This window comes from Hyperolius riggenbachi, chromosome 5, assembly GCF_040937935.1.
Source record: "Hyperolius riggenbachi isolate aHypRig1 chromosome 5, aHypRig1.pri, whole genome shotgun sequence".
NCBI classification, from domain to species: Eukaryota; Metazoa; Chordata; class Amphibia; order Anura; family Hyperoliidae; genus Hyperolius; species Hyperolius riggenbachi.
In genome coordinates, this window is record NC_090650.1 from 415,473,208 (window position 1) to 415,491,135 (window position 17,928).

At 45.2% G+C, this 17,928-nt stretch overlaps 1 protein-coding gene across 2 annotated transcripts in view; it reads right to left on the reverse strand.

Moving 5' to 3' along the window:
* Window positions 1-17,928, reverse strand: part of ANXA13 (annexin A13) — a 76,663-nt gene that overhangs the window by 8,504 nt on the left and 50,231 nt on the right. For both annotated transcript variants that reach the window (XM_068237995.1, XM_068237994.1), the window contains exons 3-10: window positions 17,251-17,345; window positions 16,203-16,373; window positions 16,002-16,035; window positions 12,823-12,902; window positions 9,916-9,984; window positions 9,109-9,210; window positions 6,890-6,965; window positions 4,089-4,201 (exon numbers count right to left, since the gene is read on the reverse strand). In XM_068237995.1, coding sequence (XP_068094096.1) covers window positions 4,089-4,201; window positions 6,890-6,965; window positions 9,109-9,210; window positions 9,916-9,984; window positions 12,823-12,902; window positions 16,002-16,035; window positions 16,203-16,373; window positions 17,251-17,345 — 740 coding nt within the window. The remainder of the gene's footprint in view (window positions 1-4,088; window positions 4,202-6,889; window positions 6,966-9,108; window positions 9,211-9,915; window positions 9,985-12,822; window positions 12,903-16,001; window positions 16,036-16,202; window positions 16,374-17,250; window positions 17,346-17,928) is intronic.

Genomic DNA, 17,928 nt, shown 5'->3' on the forward strand with positions numbered 1-17,928 from the left:
GCTGCAATTACAGCTGCCAGTCTTTTAGGGTATGTCTCTACCAGCTTTTGCACATCTAGAGACTGAAATCCTTGCCCATTCTTCTTTGCAAAACAGCTCCAGCTCAGTCAGATTAGATGGACAGCGTTTGTGAACAGCAGTTTTCAGATCTTGCCACAGATTCTCGATTGGACTTAGATCTGGACTTTGACTGGGCCATTCTAACACTTAAATATGTTTTGTTTTAAACCATTCCATTGTTGCCCTGGCTTTATGTTTAGGGTCATTGTCCTGCTGGAAGGTGAACCTCCGCCCTAGTCTCAAGTCTTTTGTATTCTCCAAGAGGTTTTCTTCCAAGATTGCCCTGTATTTGGCTCCATCCATCTTCCCATCAACTCTGACCAGCTTCCCTGTCCCTGCTGAAGAGATGCACCCCCCGAGCATGATGCTGCCACCACCATATTTGACAGTGGGGATGGTGTGTTCAGAGAGTGATGTGCAGTATTAGTTTTCTGCCACACATAGCGTTTTGCATTTTGGCCAAAAAGTTCCATTTTGGTCTCATCTGACCAGAGCACCTCTTCCACATGGTTGCTGTGTCCCCCACATGGCTTGTGGCAAACTGCAAACAGGACTTCTTTTGCTTTCTGTTAACAATGCCTTTCTTCTTGTCACTCTTCTATAAAGGCCAACTTTGTACAGTGCATGACTAATAGTTGTCCTATGGACAGAGTCTCCCACCTGAGCTGTAGATCTCTGCAGCTTGTCCAGAGTCACCATGGGCCTCTTGACTGCATTTCTGATCAGCGCTCTCCTTGTTCGGCCTGTGAGTTTAGGTGGACGGCCTTGTCTTGGTAGGATTACAGTTGTGCCATACTCCTTCCATTTCTGAATGATCGCTTGAACAGTGCTCTGTGGGATGTTCAAGGCTTTGGAAATCTTTTTGTAGCCTAAGCCTGCTTGAAATTTCTCAATAACTTTATCCCTGACCTGTCTGGTGTGTTCTTTGCACTTTACGGTGTTGTTGCTCCCAATATTCTCTTAGACATCCTCTGAGGCCGTCACAGAGCAGCTGTATTTGCATTGACATTAGATTACACACAGGTGCACTCTATTTAGTCATTAGCACTCATCAGGCAATGTCTATAGACAACTGACTGCACTCAGATCAAAGGGGGCTGAATAATTACGCACACCCTACTTTGCAGTTATTTATTTGTAAAAAATGTTTGGAATCATGTATGATTTTCGTTCCACTTCTCACATGTACACCACTTTGTATTGGTCTTTCATGAGGAATTCCAATAAAATTGATTCATGTTTGTGGCAGTAATATGACAAAATGTGGAAAACTTCAAGGGGGCCGAATACTTTTGCAAGCCACTGTACTTTGAATGGATACTAGGTAGTCCTTCATATTACATAGAAGATTGTACACTCAAGATTGTATCAATAATGAGCAAGGAAATGATAGATGGACTACAGAGCTTTGCTAAAGCAAACCTGAAGCGGAAATAACCTTATGAGATAATAAATTGTATGTGTAGTACAGCTAAGAGATAGAAAAGTACTAGCAACGAAAAAAGTCTTATGCCGGGCATACACGGCACGTTTTATGGGCCGGATCGAGCCAGCGCATCCCCGCTCGTCCCCGCCGGCGGTCGTTATCAGCTGTTCGATTCCCTGCCATTGTCCTCTGGCGGGAATTGAGCGGGCGCGGGTGGAGTGGCTTGATCGGGCCAGCTGAATATTATCAGCTGGCCGGATCAGCTGGTCGATACACGGTACAGAAACGTACCGTGTATCCCCAGCATTAGGCCTCATTGACATCTATGCAGCACATATGGGCGTGCGATCGGAATGCAACGCGTACGATCGCATGCCATCTGAGCCACTACCTGCTGCACTGCTGATCCCATTCATTACAGTGAGGTCAGCTCTGCACTTGCAGGAAGAATGCATGCAGCAGTATGCAAGAGCGTAATGCTCTCTCCTGCAGTGTAATGGGGGGAAGGGTAGCAGCTGCAAAGAGAGGTGACCGGGCACGGCAGGGATTCTGCTTCTACTCGATTCATCTATGTGCATTGCAAGGCTGTCGCTACTCTCCAGCCCCTGCTAAAGCTGCTCCAAACTTTCCTGTGTGTGCTCTGACCTCTGAGTCTGAACCACGAGACTGCAGAGGCTGAAGCACATGGGGAGAGAGCTGCTATGAGACATGAGGAGGAGGAGAAGAGCCCCTTAGCCGGGGAGATGATTACTTACTGGGCGCAGTGGGTGAGACACACATTCTCTCCATAACTCTGCCTGTGTGTGTACGCTTCCTGTGCTTTCACCGCCCCTCCACCCCACTGATAGGCAGGAGGTGAGAGGAGGGCGGAGAGTGTGTCTGAGGGATAGCGGCCGCTGCAGTGACACAGCTGCTGCCCGGCCCGCTGTAGTAAATAGAGAATGTAGGAAGGCAATTTTGCCGCGGACCAGGACTAGCAGGCATGGCGCCCATGGGTGCCTTGGCACCCATAGCACTAGCCATGCCTGCACCCTTGTAGATACGCGTCTGGCATCATAGCGCATCATACTGCTGCGTAGCGCCTATGATGTGAACGGTACAAGGCTGTCTATGCCCTTCTGCCGTTCTTGCGCATCGCACATCATACGCGCTTCCAAATGCGCACGGAAGCACGTATGATGTGAACAAGGCCTTATATTGTTTTCCAGTATATAACATACATACAGTATGGATTTGTGGATCACTGGCCTGTTGTGGTGAATTTTGCAGCCAGGGTGGTGGACTGTATTTTGGTTTGTTTGCTTGATATTTTGGATATCCATACTTATGTGATGTTATGGTCATTTACAGGTGTTAACCACTTCACCACTGAGGGGTTTTACCCCCTGAGCACCAGAGCAATTTTCACCTTTCAGCGCTCCTTCCATTCATTCATCTATAACTTTATCATTACTTATCGCAATGAAATGAACTATATCTTGTTTTTTCTGCCACCAATTAGGCTTTCTTTAGGTGGGACATTATGCCAAGAATTATTTTATTCTAAATGTGTTTTAATGGGAAAATAGGAAAAATGTGGGGAAAAAAATAATTATTTTTCAGTTTTCGGCCATTATAGTTTTTAAATAATGCATGCTACTGTAATTAAAACCCATGAAACGTATTTGCCCTTTTGTCCCGGTTATAAAACCATTTAAATTATGTCCCTATCACAATGTTTGGCGCCAATATTTTATTTGGAAATAAAGGTGCATTTTTTTCAGTTTTGCGTCCATCCCTAATTACAAGCCCATAGTTTATAAAGTAACAGTGTTATACCCTCTTGACATAAATATTTAAAAAGTTCAGTCCCTAAGGTAACTATTTATGTATTTTTTTTAATTGTAAATTTTTTAATTTTTTTTTAATTACAAAAAAAAAAAAAAATAGGGAGTGTGGGAGGTAATGAGTTAATTTTATGTGTAAAAGTCATTTATTTGTATGTGAAAAATGTGTAGGGTGTAGTTTACTATTTGGCCACAAGATGGCCACAGTAACTTTTTGTTTTAATGCGACCTCCAAGCTTCCTTCCGGAAGCTTGGAGGAAGTAGAAGGAGGCTGGACACGTGAGTTTTTTTCTCACAATGATCGCGCTGCCCATAGGAGAGCAGCTGATCATTGCGGGGCTTAGATCAACGAACGGGAATGGATTTTCCCGTTCATTGATCTCTGGGCGAGCGGGCGGCGGCGTGTTTACTAGCGGCGGGCGGCGTGTTTACGAGCGGGAGCGCGAGCAGCGTCGGGAACGCGGAAAGTACGTGTTTCTCCGTCCCTGGTTTTTAAAGGATGGAAAAAGGGGCGGAGAAATACGTACGCGCGGGGGTAAAGTTGTTTCCTCGATAAAGGGACACTCTTGCGTCACGAAACGCTGGAATAAATATACTTTTTTGATTGATAAGAGAGTGCCGACTATTTCACGGTATATGCTACACGAGATCTTTCTCCGGATTCCAGATGTCTGAGCACCTCGCTATTACTTGCTTGCCTAGCCATACCGTTGTTACACGCACACATCACATAGACACAGCTCATCAGATGACACACATAGGATCTGGGCTCTTACCTCTGACCTGGTGACCAGGATTCGGATCAGTGTAGCCTCATCTGTTCCAGCCCCTTTCATGGCTTTGTATAGCTTCTTAGCAAAGTAGCCTTGGCAATCCTTAGTGCATTGCACTGCAGAGAGATCACGTTAGCGGGATTATTGAAGGTTAAGGTAAGCCAGGAAAACACGTACTTTTCATAGGGAATCATTGGCAACACATTTCAGTGGTGATAATGCAGCCACATAGCTGTACACTGATTGACTATCAGCCTGGTCACATGACCACACTCTGCTCTTCATTCAAATCCTGTCCTGTAGGCAGAGGCGTATCTACAGGGGTGCAGGTATGGAATGTGCCATGGGTGCCTCTTACTGGGGGAACTGCTCTATAACATCCTTGGTGTTCTCCATGCAGATTCTAGTTTTTTATCTGGGGGACATTCTGCTATCTGGTTACATCTTTTGGGGAGGACAAGTGTTATTTGGGGCATATGTATAAGCTGAACTATTGTGATACTACATTCTTATAGGCCTTACATCACTTCAACTTGGACACAGCCAATCCAACCAAGACCACAGGTTAAAATATGAGCTAAAGCAGGATGTGATCACAGCAAATCAGAGCTTTGCAAATCTATCAGCTGATCAAACAAGTCACATGCTTCTCCATGAGTTCTCCTAGACATGACTATCACTATTCCCAAACCAATCTCAAATTATTTATTCAACCAGGAGCATGACTGCATTGGGCCGGGTCACTCTGCAGAGATCTGTCGTCCGTCCCCCAAGGAGACGGGAGCTGGGAGGGGCCCGGTCCTGCACATAATGCAGAGTGGCAGCGGAGTGTTATGCATCCTCCCAGCGGTGATACAGGTACCTCTTCACTTCCTCTTCAATTTGCGAGTACTGTTCAGCCAACCAATTACATTTCTGCTTTGGTTCCATGTCATGTGGCGGATACTACATGGGGATTGGCTGGCTGCAACACACTTTTAAACTAAACAGGAAGTGAAGAGGACCTGTATTGTCACCACAAGCAGGTAAGGTATGCTTCACTCCCCTACCACTCCAAATGAAGGCCCCATTGCTTATGCAGAACCTGGAAGATCAATGTTTTAATATAAAATGAACACAATATCTAGCCCACTGGATTTAAGCCTAGCTGCATGGAAAGTATTACTGTCCTATTTCTGGGATCGGGGTTACCCCTTATGCCCCTTGCACTATGTTATGATGTGGTTGTTGTAGGAGATCTCACCACCCACGAGTGTAAATTATCTTTATTCTCTACTAATAATAATAATTGCATTAATCTGGGCCAGATTCATGCAGGACATTCCAGAGGAGGATCTGGGTCAGGACAGGGCAGGAGATGCGTGAGATAGAGCTGACCCAACAGTGAATTTGTTCCCAGACCCACATTCCTGGCACATGTAATGTCTGAGTATGACTCATATGTCACTGTGTATAGCCAGACCTTGTACCGCTGCCCACTCATGTCCGCTTCTGTCTCATTGAGGCGGAACTCCGGGGAGAGGAAATCGTACTTTCGTTATAAAACTGCCATAAACATAGACTAGCAGAGCTCATACCCCAAACATTCTGAGATACAAAACGAGGGACAACTTTTCTGTCCTTTTCTGGCTTCCCTCCAGCCTCCTATGCTCCGCACTACACAGACACTGACCTCTCTGGCTGGCAGGAGAGGTGCAGCTTCCGACAGCCATCCTCACTGCTGCCACCTGCTGTCCATATAGTGTAGAGCCTGCCAGCCTCTGATTGGCTGCTTGAAAAGTTCTACACTATGGATTCTGGGGACAACCAACCACACAACCCTAACCCGACACCTAAATCCCCCCCCCCCCCACACACACACACACACAAATACCCTTCCAGACGCCTAACCTTAACCCCCTCCCCCGCAAAACACCGTATCTGATGCCTGACCCTAACCCCCCCCCGCACTGCACAAACACCCTACCTGATGCCTAACCCTAACCTCCGCACAGACACCCTTCCTGACGCCTAACCCTAAGCACCTTCCCGCACAAACACCCTATCTGACACCTAACCCTATGCCATTCACCGGCCCCCGCTTCAATGTACAAAAAAAACGACATAGCCGCCCACTGAAATAGAGGGCTAATTGCCTGCTTCCCTGCCTCTCTCCTGCAGCCCGCAGAGCTACTGGTGAGTTGCTCTGCAGTGAAGTGAAATACTGGTACAGCACAATCTTTAAAAAAAAACAGGATTTGCTAGAAGGGGGTGGGATCTGGGACTGTCCCGCCCAAAACGGGACAGTTGGGGGAAATGAGGGCTTCTCTGCTGAAGTGCACTTTTCTTCATGACATACAGTATATGATCACTGTACAATACAGAGGCAGACATTGGCCAGTGCAGGCAGTGCAGCTGCACAGGGGTCCCATGCACCACAGTCAAGAGTCAGACTGGATTATCCTCTAGGCTCCATATATTTCTCTCTGTAACCCCCCTTCCCATGTGTCTGTTTCTACCTCCCTGTAGCACTATCACCAGGGGCGTAAATACAGGGGAGCAGCAAATCTGCAGAATGCCATCCAGATTTGCACTGATCATATTAGCACAGACTCGTGCGATCTGGGCGGCAAGCCACTGAAAAGCTAGGCTGCGTTTCTCTCTGCAGCTCACAAGCTGCAAATCTATTGATAGTGGAAACAGACCCTTGGGCCAAAGGACATGTAATTGTGTACACACCTCCCGTCTCTTCTACTCCAACAAAGAAACACCAAATGCAACAAATAAGTTTGGCGGTGCGTAAAACCAGTAAAATCAGTATTTACCTATTGTCATGTAAGCCTTCTGCAGATTTCCGGATGTCTCGCTCTTAATCACATCTTCAATGTTTTTGCCGTGCAGCTAGAAGAGGAGTCGAAACCATTTTAGCAGCAGTCTTGATATTGTGCGTTTAATGAGCGACTTCACTGAAATACATTTGTGATATTAATAAACGCAACACACACAATTGCTCACTCCCAGCTAAAGCAATTTCCTACCTTTATCTGGTCAGCAGGCGCCAGTCAGCCAATCAGGTGTACTGTTAGGCCTGGTGCACACCAAAAACCGCAAGCAGATCCGCAAAACGCTAGCGTTTTTAGGTGCGTTTTTTTTCTTATTACTTTGAAGCGTTTTGCAGTTTTGTGCTGCGGTTTTTGGTACAGCAGATTACAGATATTGTTACAGTAAAGCAGTTACTAACAGCTTCTGTAACAAAAACGCCTGGCAAACCGCTCTGATGTAGCATTTTTCAGAGCGGTTTGCGTTTTTCCTATACTTTACAATGAGGCAGAAACGCCTCCGCAATCCAAAATCTGCAGCAGCCCGGGAGTATGCGTTTCCGCAAAACGCCTCCCGCTCTGGTGTGCACCACCCCATTGAAATACATTAACCTAGCGTTTCCACATCCGCAATCGGATCTGAAAACGCGACCGAACCGCTCTGGTGTGCACTAGGCCTTATACAACCTTTGCCTGCCGTGCCAAATCTAGCAGGAATTGCATAAATTAGCATGCAGGTGTGAGGCTTGGGTTGGACGCAATCGTAGATTACATCACTTGCAGGGACGCCCCGTGTAGGCACATCTCCCACACGGTCCCCTCCCTAATCACTCACCTGTCAACCGCATCCTGGAAGTTGCAAGAAAGAAATTTAAAGTCACAAACACTGGCCTGCAGGACACCCGGGGGCCCCAGTCTCTCTCACTGGCTGGGGCCCCCAAACCACCTTAATGCAATTCCTGCTAGATTTGATACGGCAGGCAAAGGGTGTATGACAGTAAACCTGATTGGCTGACTGGCGCCTGCTGACCAAATAAAGGTAGAAAATTGCTTTAGCTGGGAGTGAGCAAATTGGGTGTGTTGCATTTAGCATTCAGTTCAGAGGCAGTGGGGGTGAATTCCCTGGTGGTGAGAGGCCCAGGGCTCACCCACACTTCCCTTTAGGTATCGCATGGTGGTGTGGGGCCCCGGCCAGCGAGAGAGCCCGGAGCCCCTGGTTGTCGTGCGAACCAGTGTTTGTGATATTAATAAACAGCTGGAAATTTTTAAACAAGCAAAGTCTTTGGCAAACACCAATTCAGTTATCAGGGCCAGCCTGATACTGGTATGCAGAAATCAGAATTCTGTGGAAATACCTCATTACCAAAAATTTTAGGCCAATCACAAGACTTGGACCAAGTATTGGGCCAATCAGATAATCAGTATTGCACCGTGGAAATCAGATTACCACGGAAATTTTAGGCCAATGACAAGACTCGAAAGTATTCGGCCAATCGGAGAATGTGGAAGTTTACCGCGGTTGTCAATCGGAAATGCGGATTATGCCTAATAGCATATAAAAAAAGCGGATTCCGCAAAATACATTTTTTTCTAAATGTATTTACTTTATTTACAAAAATAACAAAAACATTTCCACGGAAATTGGAAAGTTGAAAATCAGAAATTAAAATGTCCGCAGAATTACACGTAAATCTTAAAGACGCTTGTCAGAATGAGGAATTTCATCAGAAATTGGCATTTTTTGACCATCCCTAATCTTGTATGACCCTTGGGTCACTAAGGGAAGCCAGGGAAAGGGGTGTGACTATTGGGTTCCGTTAAAGTTTTGCTGGAAGGAGCATCATTTTTAGCCCCCTGGGCATCTCAATAGTATATTAAAAATGCATGCTAACAATGTGTCTCATTACTAAAAAATCCATTCTACCTCTTCTTTTCACATTTAAATGTTTGTTATAGGCTTTTATTGCCCTGTCTGCTGTCCTCAGAAAGAGCAGGCAGATAAGGACTGTTGTAATTAGCAGTAGCACTGAGCAAACAAAAGCTTTCATCAGCGGGAAGGGGGGGGGGCAGGACACTGTACTTCTAACAGTTTAGAGAAGTCACACTTGATTACCTTCACACCTTCCCCTGGGTAAATAAGGGCAGAGAATTGCCTTAAAGCTATTAGAAACCAGGACAAACTGCAGAAAAAAAAACTGCTTGGAGTCTTCTTCCTTGATACTCACAATCTCATAGGCTTTGAAGGTGGCTCTGAGCTGCATGTAGTTCCTTGTGGCCAGAATGACATTGAACTCGGATTCGTCGGTACCCCATCGGGCTTGTCCAGCCTAAAAACATAGATTTACATCACAAAATGCAATCACAATATCACAACCACATCTGGAGCAGGGGTTCCCACCGTCTTCCGAATTTGATTCTAAGATTTGAATCCAACCCCACCTCTTCTCCCTCCTGTGTGCCACTTCTCTCCCCCCTCCCTCGGTACTGTGTGCCACTCCTCCCGCCCTGGACACTGTGTGCCACTTCTCCCGCCCTGGACACTGTCTGCCACTTCTCCCATCCTGGACACTGTCTGCCACTTCTCCCATCCTGGACACTGTCTGCCACTTCTCCCACCCTGGACACTGTCTGCCACTTCTCCCATCCTGGACACTGTCTGCCACTTCTCCCATCCTGGACACTGTCTGCCACTTCTCCCATCCTGGACACTGTCTGCCACTTCTCCCACCCTGGACACTGTCTGCCACTTCTCCCATCCTGCACCACCGGTATCTCATTGATGCTGATGGTCATTGATCACAGGCACTTAGATCGGTGAATGGGAGCTGTGTACTAGTGGGCGGCGACGTGAACACGCGCAGGAGCGCGCGCAGCAGCGATCGTAGCAAGATACGTATATCTACACCCCTGGAGCTAAGATGAAGTCTCCGGGGCGTAGATATACTGTAGAAAAACATTAACTGTTAAGGGCATAACATAGAATAGGTTTACAGTGTTACACACAATGACCTCGGACAGGTGAGGCTTCTTACCTCATACAGCCTCTTAGCATCCTCACCAGCAACTTGTTCATTAATGTCCAGCCCTTCATCCCGATTGGCCTACAAGACACAAGATGGAACAATGACAAGTATTGATTTGCACTAGTTTCTTTAGTAATGAGCCATAGTGCAAGGCCCAGTGTTCTTCATGCTACCCAAAACTAAAATGTTTTACAAGAAGTCAGAGCTTAGAGGCACCCTTGTGACATATAGTACCGTATGTAGTAAATTATTCAGGATTGCCACTTTTACTATAATTATCCTGATTTCTGCATCAGAAACACTTCATATATATATATTTCAGGTCTTGACTGAGACCGGAGTGCAGAGGAAACATTGCTCAGAATAGAGCGGACCCCAGGCCTGACTCATCAGTCTGGAGGGATGTTTTTAAAAGAACTATCTTACCAGTCCTGTCTTTATTTAATCAATATATATATATATTAAAAAAATGACAAACCCATCCTTTATTTTAGGTTGCTTATTAAGTGTGGACTGGAAATATTCTTTACTTATTTACAGATTTACATACACACTAATTTAACCTGAAGGAGGAGACTAGCTATAATAATTAAAAAGTAACTTTTATTAAATACTGTATATTAAAATATCAGAGGCTACTGATATGTTGAGAATATTTGAATCCATATTGTCTGCAAGGATCAGTCCCTTGGTGCCAGAGCCGGGACAAGGTCCTCCAGCACCCAAGGCTGAGACAGCAAAGTGCGCCCCTCCATCCCTCCCACCCCAGCTGTCACACACTGATTGCTATTAGACAAAGAGGGCCACAGGGCCCACAACCTCCCCAACACTTTAATATCTAGTTATCTGGCTTGCAGTCACTGCCATGTATCCCCTTTTATTATTTCTTTCTGCTTCAAACACAATTAGGAATGACAGCTGAATTAATTCTGCGCCCCCTCCTACACTGCTCCCTAAGGCTGGAGCCTCTCCAGCCTATGCCTCGGCCCGGCCCTGCTTGGTGCTTGCTAAAGGAGTAACTATTATTACATATAAAATATAGACTCCACCAACAATTCCACATGTTTCACCCCCTCAATGGGGGGGCTTCATCAGGGTAAAAAGTGCCTAGTGACAAGGTGCAAGTGCTAAAGTGTAATTATTGTCTTTAGCATTTGCACCTTGTCACTAGGTACTTTTCCCCTGATGAAGGCCCCCATTGAAGGGGTGAAACATGTAGGGTTGGTGGTAGGGTCTATATCTTATACGTAGGGCCTGATTTTCACTTCAGGGGCTTGTAGGCACAATTCTAACCCCCTAAAATCCGCCCCTCAACACAGGCCACACCCCCAATCCCAGTACTTATTTTCTTATATCGTATAAAGAGCTAAATGTACATGAACCTAGCAACAGTGTCATTCACAGAGTGAGTCTGTCCAGCAACATCTTGGATAATAATAAATTATATACATATGGCCCTAGTTACCATACAAAACAGGCTACACACAATGGGGGGGTGAAGCTACCACACCACCCACTACGCTACTCTAACTTTCACAGGAGGTACTGAGTAAGTCTCAGATCTCCACCCCTAACTATATGCCTATAGCTGCTGAACTGGTGGTGAATGACATTGCCCTCTGCTTTGATTACTGCTTTGCACACTCTTGGCACACTCTTGATGAGCTTCAAGAGGTAGTCACTTGAAATGGTTTTCACTTCACAGGTGTGCCCTGTCATGTTTAATATGTGGGATTTATTGCCTTAGGCCTTGTTTCCACCTGTGCGCTTCTATCCGCTTCTGTCCGCTTTTTATCAGCACATCAATGGTACAGATTGATACATGCTGCTGAGAAGCGGACAGAAGCGCATAGATGGAAACAAGGCCTAAGGGCTCTTTCACATCAGAGCTTGCGTTGGAGAACGCTCAAAGCATACGTTTTGTTGTATGCGTTTTAATGCGTTTTGATATGCGTTGCACTGCAGTGAGTGTGCGTTTTTAATCCGTTTTCAATGCGTTACAGCACATAGAAAAACGCAGGTAATTTTTTTTTCTTTTAGTTTTCAACTTTCTACATTGTTCCTTTGTTGCATTCTGGGACTGATTGCCTGCGTTAACGGGTTAAAAACGCGCATAGTGTGCGTTTTACATTGACTAACATTGTAACGCATAAAGCTAGCGTCGGCTGAAAAACTGCGCCTGGGTGCAGTGTAACGCAATGCACAAAAAGGCTGCGTTACATGTGAAAGCTAAAATGAAAGTCTATGGACTTTCATTTCACCTTGGGTAACGCAAACTTTACCCTTTGCGTTGAAACGCAGAAAATCTGCCCTAATGTGAAAGAGCCCTTATAAATAGGGTTGGGACCATCAGTTGCGTTGTAGAGAAGTCAGGTGGGTACACAGCTGATAGTCCTACTGAATAGTGAAGAAAAACGAGTGGCCATCATTACTTTAAGAAATGAAGGTCAGTCAGTCGAGAAATTAGGAAAACTTTGAAAGTGTCCTCAAGTACAGTCTCAAAAATCATCAAATGCTACAAGGAAACTGGCTCACATGCAGTTTCACACGTTCTGGTTATGTACTATACTTCCACATGTGTTAATTCATAGTTTGGATGCCTTCAGTGTGAATCTACAATGTTCATAGTCATGAAAATAAAGAAAACTCTATGCATTAGAAGGTGTGTCCAAACTTTTGGTCTGTACTGTATATCTAAGCCAGACTTTGTGATGCCTGAAGTAAACACCATCCACCTCACATGAAATGATTGGGATGTTTTCTGCAATACAAACAATAAAAATAAACTGTATATTTTTCTTTTGGTTATAATGTGACCCTGATAAATGAGAATCTTCACAGATGAGTTCCAGAACAAGCATTCAGCAAACTGAATAACTCAATACTCATCCCATCCCTTAATGTTGGTACAGCTACCTGCAACAGTGAAATCAGAATCTTCTTGAAGTACCCGCTGGTATCACTTTTTACATCATCCTCTAGGTCTCTGTCAAATACTGAGAAATAATAGAAATAGATAAGGTTAGCAAACAACAATAGAGTCACCACAGTCCAATACATGCCTGTTGTCAGTTGCTGTACCACAAGGGTCTGTTCTTGGACCCCTTCTATTCTCTATTTACACTCACACACCTGGTTAGTCAATATGTTCTTTTGGATATCTTTATAATCTCTATGCAGATGACACCCAAATCTATTTCTTAACTCCCGACTTCTCTATTTTACTATCTCAAACTTACAACTGTTTGTTTATTATTTCTTCAATCATGTCCTCCTACTCCATCAAACTAGTGATTTTGTTTGTGTATGATTTTTCTAGTGATCTTTTTTCTTTAAAAAAAAATTGGAGAAGCACTTTAAAGCGGAATATAACCCTGCATTTCAACTTTGCTCTAAAACATTATTTACAGCATATTATATGCAACCAGCATTTTTTTTTACTAGACCAGCATTGGAAAGGTTACACACAGAGCTTTAAAGTTCTGTGGAGAGAACTGCTCCCCTCAGCCAAAGTTTAGATAGATACATTTAAATAAACAGAATGTAACAAGTGAGGAATGTTACACACTCTTTGGCTGTCCTCCAGCTCCTGCACAGTAAGAGAGAGTGAGTCACATTCCACACTTGTTACATTTTGTTTACTTAAATGTATTTATCTAAACTTCGGCTGCTGGGAGCAGTTCTCTCCACGGAACTTTAAAGCTCTGTGTGTAACCCTTCCAATGCTGGTCTAGTAAAAAAAAAATGCTGGTTGCATATAATATGCTGTAAATAATGTTTTAGAGCAAAGTTGAAATGCAGGGTTATATTCCGCTTTAATTTCCAGATAATCGGTCCATCTGCCATCATCACTCTACCCACAAAATTCCCCCATCTTCTACTCTCATGACTATAAACGGTGAACGAGATGCACATTCTACCTTGCATGCAAATTTAATGTTGATTTTAAGCAGCTTGGAACTTTGTCAATCAAATGCAGTTCCTGCAGATTTTAACTTGTTTCCGAGCTTTATACACGTCGCATTAACCCTTTAGCAGCCAATTTATTTAGATGCTTGCACCAGGCCCATTTATTTTAGCACATTTTTTTTATTTCTTTATTTGTTACATTTTCTTGCTACTAATTAGTATTGCTGTAATGTGTATTTATGGCCACTTGTCACTAGGGGGCAGTTTGAGCCAATAATAGAGGACTTCCTCTTTCAGTTTCTATATTTTACGCTAGTAGGGAGACATCAAAGCATTCCAAGAATTTACAGCACAGCGAGTTCTGACAGCTGAGGTCAAAAGCAGTGCGCCTATTTCAAACAAGAAAACTTTATTGAAGCTGCTAATGGATTACATTTGCATGCAGGCCTGAATTACTAGCAACTCATTCACCATCTGCACTCATGACCTTCTCACACTCTCCCATCCAAGACTTCTCATGAGTATCACGTCTCTTCTGGTTCTCTCTTGTGCACCACAACCTCAAAACCTCCAACCACACCCTAAAAGAAGCACTATACAGTATTGACAAATAGTAGTATGTAGTAAATTATTCAGGAGAACTACTGTTACATTAATTTTCCTGGTTTCAGTAACAGAAATACTTACTATATCTATATATTGCTGTATATTGGTATGTAGCCCCGCCCTCCCAGTGATGTTGTGGGCATGGCTTGCTGGGACGGGTGTCGGTAGCAGTGTTAGGCCTTGATATAATAAGTATAGCAAGCTCTTGTAGAGCATTTTTGAAAATCCCTCCAGGACTCCACATTGGTCCCCTTCTTAGGGAGCATTCCTATTGGTCTGTTAACCTCCCTGGCGGTATAATTATTTCCAGATTTTAGGATCTTTTCAGCATGTTTCAGACCCTAACATCAGGAAAAAATCATGCTGCCAGAAAGCCAGCAGCAGCCCCAGCACTCACTCTCCTCCCGTTGGCTCCAGCGCTGCAATTTTCCCTTCGTCCTCCCTGTGGCGCTGTAACACTGTAGTGAGATCACTGACAGCGATCTTACCAGAGTGATTCAGAGCCTCTGAGGACAGGAAGGAGAATGGCTACTGGTCTCTGGATCCCCCGGGAGGTGCTTACACCTCTCTGACACTGCAGCTGTCCTCTCCCCTGCTTACACCTCTCTGACACTGCAGCTGTCCTCTCCCCTGCTTACACCTCTCTGACACTGCAGCTATCCCCTCCCCTGCTCACACCTCTCTGACACTGCAGCTGTCCCCTCCCCTGCTTACACCTCTCTAACACTGCAGCTATCCCCTCCCCTGCTTACACCTCTGACACTGCAGCTGTCCCCTCCCCTGCTTACACGTCTCTAACACTGCAGCTATCCCCTCCCCTGCTTACACCTCTCTAACACTGCAGCTATCCCCTCCCCTGCTCACACCTCTGACACTGCAGCTGTCCCCTCCCCTGCTTACACGTCTCTGACACTGCGGCTATCCCCTCCCCTGCTTACACCTTTCTGACACTGCAGCTTTCCCCTCCCATGCTTACACCTCTCTGACACTGCAGCTTTCCCCTCCCATGCTTACACCTCTCTGACACTGCAGCTATCCCCTCCCCTGCTTACACCTCTCTGACACTGCGGCTGTCCCCTCCCCTGCTTACATCTCTCTGACACTGCAGCTGTCCCCTCCCCTGCTCACACCTCTCTGACACTGCGTCTGTCCCCTCCCCTGCTTACATCTCTCTGACACTGCAGCTGTCCCCTCCCCTGCTCACACCTCTCTGACACTGCAGCTGTCCCCTCCCCCTGCTTACACCTCTCTGACACTGCGGCTGTCCCCTCCCCTGCTTACATCTCTCTGACACTGCAGCTGTCCCCTCCCCTGCTCACACCTCTCTGACACTGCAGCTGTCCCCTCCCCTGCTTACACGCCTCTGACACTGCAGCTGTCCCCTCCCCTGCTTACACCTTTCTGACACTGTAGCTGTCCCCTCCCCTGCTCACACCTCTCACACCTCTGACACTGCAGCTATCCTCTCCCCTGCTCACACCTCTCTGACACCGCAGCTTTCCCCTCCCCTGCTTACACATTTTTATTATTATTACTACTATTATTACTATAAAAATAAATCAGTAATGTTTGGTACTTACTTTTTCTGTAAGATGCTTTAATGTTGCGTATTTGCTGTAAAAGAGCATGTGTGACATGGTCAGTATATCCACACAAGTCTATACATTTGCAGCGACAATAGGTTGGAGTGCAGGAGGGGCTGTAATTGGCTGGTGAGAGAATGTAAAGTAGGTTGTATATGAGGTGTGATGGACCTATGAGAAGATGGATGTGATCGGTACCTGGTTGTTCCTTGTACACAGGATTTGGATAAGCACAGACTCCTTGGTTCCGGCTCCCTTCATGGCTTTCCTCAGCTCTCTGGCATCGAATTCACAAGGCCGATCTAACAGAGCTAACACCGTCTTCTCAAAGTTCCCACTCAGTTCGCTCTTCATCACGCTTTCCAAATCCTAGACAAAGAGGAACCATTGACAGCTAAGAACATCAGTCTCTGGTAGCCTCAGGTGTGACAGCTATAACTAGGGCCACATCACCATGGTAGCCTTGCCTGCCTTACAACTTTCAGGTTCCCTTTGTACTTCCCATCCTCTACTCATGCTGCACAGCCTTACCGTGGCCATTGTAAATCACAGGGACAGGTTTTCCCCTATGAGCTATGGAACTTTGTTACTACCTGCAGAGGATCAGTGCAGAGCCCAGACAAGCAGCTAAGGCAACACTGGGAGTAACATTCCAGCAGTCAAGAAACGTTTGAGAGGAGCCACTGCAAACAGGCACCTGCTCTGATGATACATTTCCTGTTTGGTGGCCATCTTCATTGTTTACAAAAACATTTAATAAAACTGTGATTTTATCACCAAGAAAGCAGCAGGGAACGCAAAAATGTCACATAGGGGGCAAGGAGAAGTCAACTAACAGACTGTTTATTTATGTAAGATTTTCACAGTACAGATTCTCTTCAAACTGTAATATCGCCTACGTGATCCATAGGGAAACATGGACATGACCTTGCTCATCAATTGTCCTTTCAGTTATAACTGACAGCAACTGATATATAACTGACAGCAACTGATATCATAGTTGGAAGAAAATGGTGATCGTCTGCGAGGCGAAGGAAGTATGTAATACTCATTTGCAGGTACATCATGTATTTATGAAATCATTTTACTTGGTTCAGGTGCAATTTAACCCCAGCCAGGGCCGTCACTACCATAGAGGTAACCTAAGAAATTGTCCCAGTGACACCCTCCCCCCAGTAGGCTTTGCATCATTCTTGATAAGTCAGCCCTAGTATATCTGATATCCCATATGCCATGGCTGCTATACCTTTCCATACATGGACTTGAATTTTGTTTTCAGCTCTTGTCGCTGCTCAGACGATCTGTTGGCCAAAACTTCAATAATGGCTTTTTCATCTGTTCCTGTGATATAAAAAAATAATAATAATGGGTTAAAGTGAGTAGGAGATCCAACAAGTTCTTTCACCATATCTGCGGACTTTCCTCAACTTCCTAAGAGACGGAGAACTTCTTCTCTGCACAGATGAGCCATGCATTCATTTCAGTAATGCCCAAATCTGACGCTGTGACACCGATGCCCTTGGGGTATAAAAAATTCTACCGCATCTCCCAGATCAACAAAGACTTAAAAATACTAGGGAAGATATTAGCTAGAAGGCTAAACTTGTTTCTACTCTAAAAGCCAGTAATGCTCGGATACCCCCAATCACGGATTCAGACAAATCCGGCCACGGCAGTCCCAAAATCCAGATAAGCCATGATTGTGATCCGGATTTGAAACTGACTTACGAATTCGATTCGGATTTTATCCTTGATTGCCTGTAATCACAGATTAGACTTTACCGTTAATAGAAAAGCCCCTATACATGCTACAATCACCAAATTTGCCTAGAACCACTTAAGGACCAGGGTATTTTCTTCTGATCGGTGCTGCGTGGACTCTCCAGCCCGCAGCACCGATCAGGAAATAGCCAGGGCGATCAGA